At 35.9% G+C, this 9564-nt stretch overlaps 1 protein-coding gene across 1 annotated transcript in view; it reads left to right on the top strand.

The window, feature by feature from the left end:
- The window catches only part of LOC105550925 (hyaluronidase-4-like), a 16972-nt gene extending 9983 nt beyond the window's left edge, over positions 1–6989 (top strand). The window contains exon 3 of the mRNA XM_011995997.1: positions 6549–6989. Coding sequence (XP_011851387.1) covers positions 6549–6989 — 441 coding nt within the window. The remainder of the gene's footprint in view (positions 1–6548) is intronic.
- Positions 6990–9564: the final 2575 nt, after the last annotated feature.

The raw sequence follows: 9564 nt of genomic DNA, 5'->3' as shown, positions 1-9564 counted from the left end.
CCAGCTACTCAAGAGGCTGAGGCAGGAGAATCACTTGAACTCGGGAGGCAGAGGTTGCCCTGAGCCGAGATCACGCCATTGCGCCCTCAGTTGGGTAGCCTGGGCGAAAACTCCATCTCAAAAAAAAAAAAAAAAAAAAAAAATTAACAATCTATTCTGTTCTTTTGTTATAAGAATACTTAATATGAAATCTACCCTCTTAAATTTTGGATTGCTTAATACATTATTAACTATAGACACTATGTTGTACAGGAGATCTCTCGAACTTATTTATCTAGCGGAACTGAACTAGCATATCTCTAACTTATCTAGCATAACTGAAAAGTTGCAACCTTTAAATAACAACTTCCCATTTCTCCCACCCTCAGCCCCTTACAACTATTACTGTATTCTCTGCTTCTACGAGTTTACTATTTTAGATACCTCCTAAGTACAATCATGTAGCATTTGTCCTTCTGTGACTGCCTTAGTTCACATAGAGTAATGCCCCCCCAGGTTCATCTGGTTGTTATAAAGGACATTATTTCCTTCTTTTTAAAAGGCTGACTACTATTTCATTGTATGTATATAGTGAATTATCTTTATTCATTTATCTGTCAACAGACACTTGGATTGTTTCCATTTCTTGGCTATTGTGAATAGTGCTGCAATATACATAGGAATGCAGACATCTCTTTGAGATTGCAATTTCACCTCTTTTATATATCCAGAAGTGTATATGCATATATACTGAATCACATAGTAGTTATAGTTAGAATTTTTTGAGGAATTTCCGTACTGTTTTCCATAGCTGTTGTACCATTTAACATTCCCATCAACAGGATTCAACACTTGTTATCTTTTATTTTTTAAATTATACCCATCCTAACAGGTGTGAGGTGACAGCTCATTGTTTTGATTTATATTTCCCCGATAATTAATGATTTTGAGCATCTTTTCATATACCTATTAGCTCTTTGTATGTCTTCTTTGGAGAAATGTTTGTTCAAGTCCTTTGCTTAATTTTTGATTGGGTTATTTGGATTTTTGGCTGAGTCATAGAAGTTCCTTATATATTTTGGATATTGACCTCTATCAGATATATGGTTTGGAAATATTTCTACTATTCTATAGGTTATCTCTTCACACTGCTGTTTCTTTTGCTGTGCAAAAGCTTTTCAGTTTGATGCATCCCATTTGTCCATGTTTGTTTTTGTTTCCTGTCCTTTTGGTGTCATGTCTAAGAAATAATTGCCAAGACCAGTGTCAAGAAGCGTTCCCCGTGTGTTTTCTTTTAGGCATTTTAGAGTATTCGGTCTAATGTTAAGTAAGTCTTTAGTCCAGTTTGAATTGACTTTTGTGTGTGGTGTAAGATAGGGATCCAATTTCGTTTCTGGGCATACGGATATCTAGTTTTCCCAGCTCCATCTGTTGAAGAGACTATCTTTTCTCTGTTGTGTTCTTGGCACTCTTGTCAAACATCAGTTGATCATATATGTGTGGGTTTACTTCTGGCCTCTCTATTCTGTTCCTGTGACTTGTATATCTTCCTTTATACCAGTAACATAGTGTTGTATTTATTGTAGAATTGTAATGTATTTTTAAATGAGGAAATGTGAAGCCTCCAGTTTTGTTCTTTCTGAAGGTTATTTTGGCTCTTCTGGGCCTTTTGTGGTTCCATATAAAGTTTAGCTTTTTGTTTTCTATTTCTGTAAAAATTGCCATTGGGATTTTGATGGGGATAGCATCGAACTTGCAGATCACTTTGGACAGTGTGGACATTTTAACAATATTAAGTTTTTCTGTCCATAAACATAAGTTATCTTTTATTTATGTCTCCTTTAACGCCTTTTATCAATATTATGTAGTTTTCGATGTACAAGTCTTTCACTTTTTTGGTTAAGTTTATTCCTAAGGATTTTATTATTTTTAATGGTATTGTAAATGGAATTGTTTTCTTAGTTTCCTTTTCAGATGGCTCACTATTAATGAATAGAAATTCAATTAATTTGTATATGTTGATTTTGTATACTGCAACCTTACTGAATTTCTTTATTACTTATGACATTTTTTTGTAGTTTTTAGGGTTTTCTATATATAGAATTATATCATCTGCAACAAGGATAGTTTTAAATTCAGATTCATTTTTATTTCTTGCTTAATTGCTCTAGCTGGGACTTCTAGTACTATGTTGAATAGAAGTGGTCAGAGTTGGCTGGATGAGATGGCTCATGCCTATAATCCCAGTACTTTGGGAAGCTGAGGCAGGAAGGTTGCTTGAGGCCATGAGTTCAAACCCAGCCTGGGCAACATAATGAGACCCCATCTCTACAAAAAGTAAAAAAGAAAAAACTAGCCAGGTGTGTTGGTGTGTGCTTGTAGTCCTAGCTTCTCAGGAGGCTACAGCAGGAGAATGACTTGAACCTAGGATTTCAAAGCTGTAATGGACTATGATTGTGCTACTGCACTTCAGCCTGGGTGACAGACTCCATCTCTTAAAGGAAAATAATTAAACTAAAATGAATAAAAGAGAAATGATTAGAGTGAGTATCCTTGTGTTATTTCTGATCTTAGAGAAACAGCTTCAACTTTTCATCATTGACTATGATGTTAGCTATGGGCTGGTCACATATGGCCTTTATATGTTGTGATACATTCTTTCTATACCTATTGTTGTAAGAGTTTTTACTGTGAAGGGGTGTTAAATTTTTAAAAAATGCTTTTTCTGCATCTAGTAAGATGGTCATATGATTTTTATTTTTCTTACTGTTTATGTAGTATATCACATTTTTATAAGTTATATGTAAAGTTCCTGTCTTTTTTTAACCACATTACATATAAATGGTTTAACAGGTTTCTCCTAATTGAAGCATGTATTTGGGATGGTCTGATTAAATCCAAGCTGTCACATAGACAAAATTCTCTTTTAGATTCCTGATGTGAATCTTTAAATACAGATCATCTTTCCTTAGAGCAGCTGAAATAGTCATGGAATCACATCCAAAAGGCTGACAAATCCAACTCTAGAAGCAATAATTAAGGTTGATATAATCAAAACTTTCATAGTAAAATAGAAGAGGAGGTAGTGAGATGGAGAGACAATGGGTTATAAAGAATCTGGCTTTTCCCAAAGAGAGATCTGGCCTTTGTCCTTGGTTTCTGGGTGGTAATCTGGGAGTATCTTTGTTTAGGGTGGATATAATCACACCTAAAAGTTTTATGATGAGGGCTGACCATGCCTCAAGAACCAACCATTTCACAAAGGGTGAAACAATGGGTAGATGCTTCAAGCTATGCATTATCAATGAATTGGAGACTGAGTTCAACCACTTAATCAATTAATCAATCATGACTCTTCTTTTTTTGATTAGTTAGGCTTGTCAGATATAAGTGTTTGATGGTTTTCTTTTTTTGAAGACCCACTCTTTATCAATTCAATTTTCTAATTCAAAAATTTATACTTTTAACTTTATTATTTCTTTTCATGAGATTGCATTCTAAAAAATTATTTTTCTAAGTTCTTGAATTGAATGCTTGTTTAATTTATTATTTTATTCCTCTATGTTAAATAATCAAAGCTGTTGCAATAAAAAGTATTACTTTTGCATCTAGTATTAGCATGCTTTAAAATGTTAGGACATTTCTTTCAGATCCAAAGACAGAGTAGAGGATAAACTTCCACAGAAAGGTGCACATTTCTTTGGATAAAGATTTAAAATTGGAAGCTAATTTTACAAATTTAGTGAATGCTCCAGATACACCGAAAGTCAAGAAAGTTTGCCATAATAGGTAGAATATCACTTGCTGGGTTCTAGGAAATTGGTGACCAGCTTCTGATAATAGACAGAGATAGGAAATGCACTGATTCAATGAAGCAGGTAGCCACTAAGGTGGAGCTTCTAAAAGTGGAAAAGTGACTGAGAAGATGCAGAAAGTTGAGGGAATAGGAAGCATAGAAAAAAGCTTAAGTGGAAAGCGTGCCACTCAGCACCCCATCAGCTACTAGTGCACACTGCTGTATAGCTGAATGGGAGTCCAGGTAAAAGCCAATGCCAAAATGCCTTGTTTCTGGTTTGATAATTGGATCACCCAGTAAACAAAAGCACTTATGACTAGGCATTGACATTGAAAATTACTTTGGATGTATTAACATATTCTAACATGTAGTATTCCAGTTGTTTTTATTTTTCTAATTAATTTGAAATTGTAATTTAAAAGATTTCCTTTTGGACCAAATTGCTACTTGGGAGGGTATTTTTAATCTGTAAAAAACTAGGATTTTTGTGTCTACTTCTTTTATTGTTGATTCCTATTTTACTTAATTATAGAGAGAAACATATGTATGCTTACTGTATTTAGAACAGATTGTGTGAGACTAGTTGGGAGGCAATCATCTAGGCGAGAGCTATTAGTGACCTGAAACAGAATGGTAGCAAGGGTTGAATTCGGGATATATTTTGAAGGTAGACTGAAAAGGACTTGCTGATGGATTAACTGTAAGCGGGAAAAGGAGTGATGAATAACTCCAAGGTTTTGCTCCTGAGGCACTGGAAAGAGGAAGTTCGCTTATGCTGAGATGGGGAACTCTGGGAAGAGGGTCAGTAGATTATGTTGGAGTACGTTAAGTTTGAAATGCTTGTAAGACATCCAGGCAGAGATGTCAAGTAAGTAGGTGGGTACACAATCAATTCAGGGATAAGGTCTGGGTGATACACATTTGGGGATTGTATTTAAAGTAATGAGATGGGATGAGTTTATTCAGTGAAATAGTACAGCTATAGAAGAGAAGAGGTCTAAGATTTAAGCCAGGGGCACTCCAGTGTTAAATGTAGGAAAGATGAACAGGAGCCAGTAAAGAAGACTGAGAAGGAACATCTAGTGAGGTTGGGGACAAAACAGGGATGTGATCTTCTGGAAGCTAAGTGAAGAAGGTATTGCAAGGAGGACGGCTGTGACAGAACAGGGAATGCCCAAGTTGAAGTTGATTATATTTGCCAGTGTTCTGTGTTGTCTTCGTTTGACTCCTCCCGACCTCTGTCTTTCTTGGTTGCTTTTTCGCCCTTCCTCTTTTTTCCTTCCCAGCCGCCCTTTTCTCTTCTTTCCTTTGCTTCAATTGTTTGCCTGTTTTATTTTACTGTGTCTTTCTTAGAAACCTCCTCAGATGCCTCAGACAAGGAGTCTTGTCCTGACTAAAAACAGCGTGTGTTTCTAAATATAGTATGAGACTGCCACAGATTGAATGTGTCTGTAACAAATAATATTGCTTACATGATCTTCAGAATTTACTATTGCCAAAGTGCTGGCCTTGTTCAACTACCTGTCAATTAAGAACTTTATTCTGCCTTATGACTTTCAATTTGAATCTCCCAAATCTTTACCAGATGGAGTCACAGTTCTGGGGCCTCCTCTCACTGAGAAAATATCCCACTGTTCTCAGCTTAATTGGTTTTAAATTATGCATGAGTTTAAATATTGATAAAATAAATAATTAAATGCTAATAGAAAACTCAATTTATATTACTAATTAATTTACTAGAATTTTTCCATGATCCTACCTGTGTGGATCAAGGCAGACATTTATCAAGATTCCAGCCAGGCTCTTCTGGGTTAGCTGATAATATCATTTCAATTAGGTTTGCCCATCCTAACTGCACAATATGATCATTAATGTACAGAAATGTGTCCTAAAGTTAAAGCCCAGTGCTATGGACACATCAATGAAATACCCAATGGTAGACTTGTGGGAAGACATTCTTACCTGCTATCATTGGACCCTATATGCAATGTACAAGTAACACTAGCATTTCATGTAAATAATGATCTTTTATATTCTACCTCCTAAAAACTGACTGATGGACAAGTAAAGTATGTTATATTTATATTATGAAATATTGAGCAGCAATTAAAATGAAAAAATGCTACATGTATCAACATAAAAAATGGAAAATATTAAGTTCAAAAAGCGAGTTGCAAAAATATCCTACATGATATATGTATGTAAATGATTAAAAAGCACAAAATAATACCCCCTCTTGTTCATAATTACACACACACACACACACACACACACACACACCCCTAGTAAAGTTATAAAAATGTGGATGAGAACTCATCAACTTTAGGAGAATTGTTATCAGAGGTAGAGAGAAGAATAGGATGACTTGGTAGTTTTTGAAAAATCTGACCTAATGTTAAAATATATTGAGTATCAGCATTGAAAATGTTTCACAAGTAAAGTTAAATTTTAACAAACCATCCCCATATTAATGATATCTTTTAAAAGTATTACTACAAATATATCTTTACATTAAGGACCAGTCTCTACTGGGACACTGTGAGATCATCTTCACCAATGAATTTGGTTGGTTCATGGTCTTCCCAATTAAAGGCATGGCTCATATGTATTCACATGACCCTATAAAGGTTTAGTCCCTCCTTTAAATAGCTAATCCACAGAAATGCTCTTCCTCCTCAGCCTTACCAAATGCAAAACTTCAGGCATTAATACTGCCTGGATACTGGAAGCACACTTTGAGAGTGCTTTAAGTAGATTTCTGTTTTTCCTACAGGAGAACTGCTTATCTATGCAACAATCTATCCGAGGGCCTTTGGGCCGTTATGTTGTGAATGTGACATCGGCAGCCAAGCTCTGCAGTCAAAGTCTATGTAACAATCACGGAAGATGTATTCGAAAAACACCTGAGTCCTCCTTCTATCTGCATATGCCTGAAAGCAGTGGTAAGAAATATGTTCTAAACAAGAGTTTCAGATTCATCATTTCTGAACACAATAAACAGAAGACAATAACAGCTATGAAGAATGGATTTGTGTGTCACTGCTATTACGGCTGGCATGGACCATCTTGTCAGGATCACTCTTCAGATCTCCTAAGAGAGATGAATAAGGCTCCTACTGTTAACTTCAATTTATTAGTTTTTCTCAGTATGGCTTTTCCTGTGATCCTGCTAAAAATTTTTTTAGCCCTTACTACAACGCCAATTTTTCCTTGAAATACTAAACAGTAGCAAGTGTTGATTTTTTTCAACCTCAAACCTCTCCCAAAATATAGGTAGACTGAAAAGGACTTGCTGATGGATTAACTGTAAGCGGGAAAAGGAGTGATGAATAACTCCAAGGTTTTGCTCCTGAGGCACTGGAAAGAGGAAGTTCGCTTATGCTGAGATGGGGAACTCTGGGAAGAGGGTCAGTAGATTATGTTGGAGTACGTTAAGTTTGAAATGCTTGTAAGACATCCAGGCAGAGATGTCAAGTAAGTAGGTGGGTACACAATCAATTCAGGGATAAGGTCTGGGTGATACACATTTGGGGATTGTATTTAAAGTAATGAGATGGGATGAGTTTATTCAGTGAAATAGTACAGCTATAGAAGAGAAGAGGTCTAAGATTTAAGCCAGGGGCACTCCAGTGTTAAATGTAGGAAAGATGAACAGGAGCCAGTAAAGAAGACTGAGAAGGAACATCTAGTGAGGTTGGGGACAAAACAGGGATGTGATCTTCTGGAAGCTAAGTGAAGAAGGTATTGCAAGGAGGACGGCTGTGACAGAACAGGGAATGCCCAAGTTGAAGTTGATTATATTTGCCAGTGTTCTGTGTTGTCTTCGTTTGACTCCTCCCGACCTCTGTCTTTCTTGGTTGCTTTTTCGCCCTTCCTCTTTTTTCCTTCCCAGCCGCCCTTTTCTCTTCTTTCCTTTGCTTCAATTGTTTGCCTGTTTTATTTTACTGTGTCTTTCTTAGAAACCTCCTCAGATGCCTCAGACAAGGAGTCTTGTCCTGACTAAAAACAGCGTGTGTTTCTAAATATAGTATGAGACTGCCACAGATTGAATGTGTCTGTAACAAATAATATTGCTTACATGATCTTCAGAATTTACTATTGCCAAAGTGCTGGCCTTGTTCAACTACCTGTCAATTAAGAACTTTATTCTGCCTTATGACTTTCAATTTGAATCTCCCAAATCTTTACCAGATGGAGTCACAGTTCTGGGGCCTCCTCTCACTGAGAAAATATCCCACTGTTCTCAGCTTAATTGGTTTTAAATTATGCATGAGTTTAAATATTGATAAAATAAATAATTAAATGCTAATAGAAAACTCAATTTATATTACTAATTAATTTACTAGAATTTTTCCATGATCCTACCTGTGTGGATCAAGGCAGACATTTATCAAGATTCCAGCCAGGCTCTTCTGGGTTAGCTGATAATATCATTTCAATTAGGTTTGCCCATCCTAACTGCACAATATGATCATTAATGTACAGAAATGTGTCCTAAAGTTAAAGCCCAGTGCTATGGACACATCAATGAAATACCCAATGGTAGACTTGTGGGAAGACATTCTTACCTGCTATCATTGGACCCTATATGCAATGTACAAGTAACACTAGCATTTCATGTAAATAATGATCTTTTATATTCTACCTCCTAAAAACTGACTGATGGACAAGTAAAGTATGTTATATTTATATTATGAAATATTGAGCAGCAATTAAAATGAAAAAATGCTACATGTATCAACATAAAAAATGGAAAATATTAAGTTCAAAAAGCGAGTTGCAAAAATATCCTACATGATATATGTATGTAAATGATTAAAAAGCACAAAATAATACCCCCTCTTGTTCATAATTACACACACACACACACACACACACACACACACCCCTAGTAAAGTTATAAAAATGTGGATGAGAACTCATCAACTTTAGGAGAATTGTTATCAGAGGTAGAGAGAAGAATAGGATGACTTGGTAGTTTTTGAAAAATCTGACCTAATGTTAAAATATATTGAGTATCAGCATTGAAAATGTTTCACAAGTAAAGTTAAATTTTAACAAACCATCCCCATATTAATGATATCTTTTAAAAGTATTACTACAAATATATCTTTACATTAAGGACCAGTCTCTACTGGGACACTGTGAGATCATCTTCACCAATGAATTTGGTTGGTTCATGGTCTTCCCAATTAAAGGCATGGCTCATATGTATTCACATGACCCTATAAAGGTTTAGTCCCTCCTTTAAATAGCTAATCCACAGAAATGCTCTTCCTCCTCAGCCTTACCAAATGCAAAACTTCAGGCATTAATACTGCCTGGATACTGGAAGCACACTTTGAGAGTGCTTTAAGTAGATTTCTGTTTTTCCTACAGGAGAACTGCTTATCTATGCAACAATCTATCCGAGGGCCTTTGGGCCGTTATGTTGTGAATGTGACATCGGCAGCCAAGCTCTGCAGTCAAAGTCTATGTAACAATCACGGAAGATGTATTCGAAAAACACCTGAGTCCTCCTTCTATCTGCATATGCCTGAAAGCAGTGGTAAGAAATATGTTCTAAACAAGAGTTTCAGATTCATCATTTCTGAACACAATAAACAGAAGACAATAACAGCTATGAAGAATGGATTTGTGTGTCACTGCTATTACGGCTGGCATGGACCATCTTGTCAGGATCACTCTTCAGATCTCCTAAGAGAGATGAATAAGGCTCCTACTGTTAACTTCAATTTATTAGTTTTTCTCAGTATGGCTTTTCCTGTGATCCTGCTAAAAATTTTTTT

Source organism: Mandrillus leucophaeus, unplaced genomic scaffold (genome assembly GCF_000951045.1).
Source record: "Mandrillus leucophaeus isolate KB7577 unplaced genomic scaffold, Mleu.le_1.0 Scaffold5, whole genome shotgun sequence".
Taxonomy (NCBI): domain Eukaryota; kingdom Metazoa; phylum Chordata; class Mammalia; order Primates; family Cercopithecidae; genus Mandrillus; species Mandrillus leucophaeus.
The sequence above is the reverse complement of the archived record's forward strand: the minus strand, read 5'-3'. Positions and strand labels throughout refer to the sequence as shown.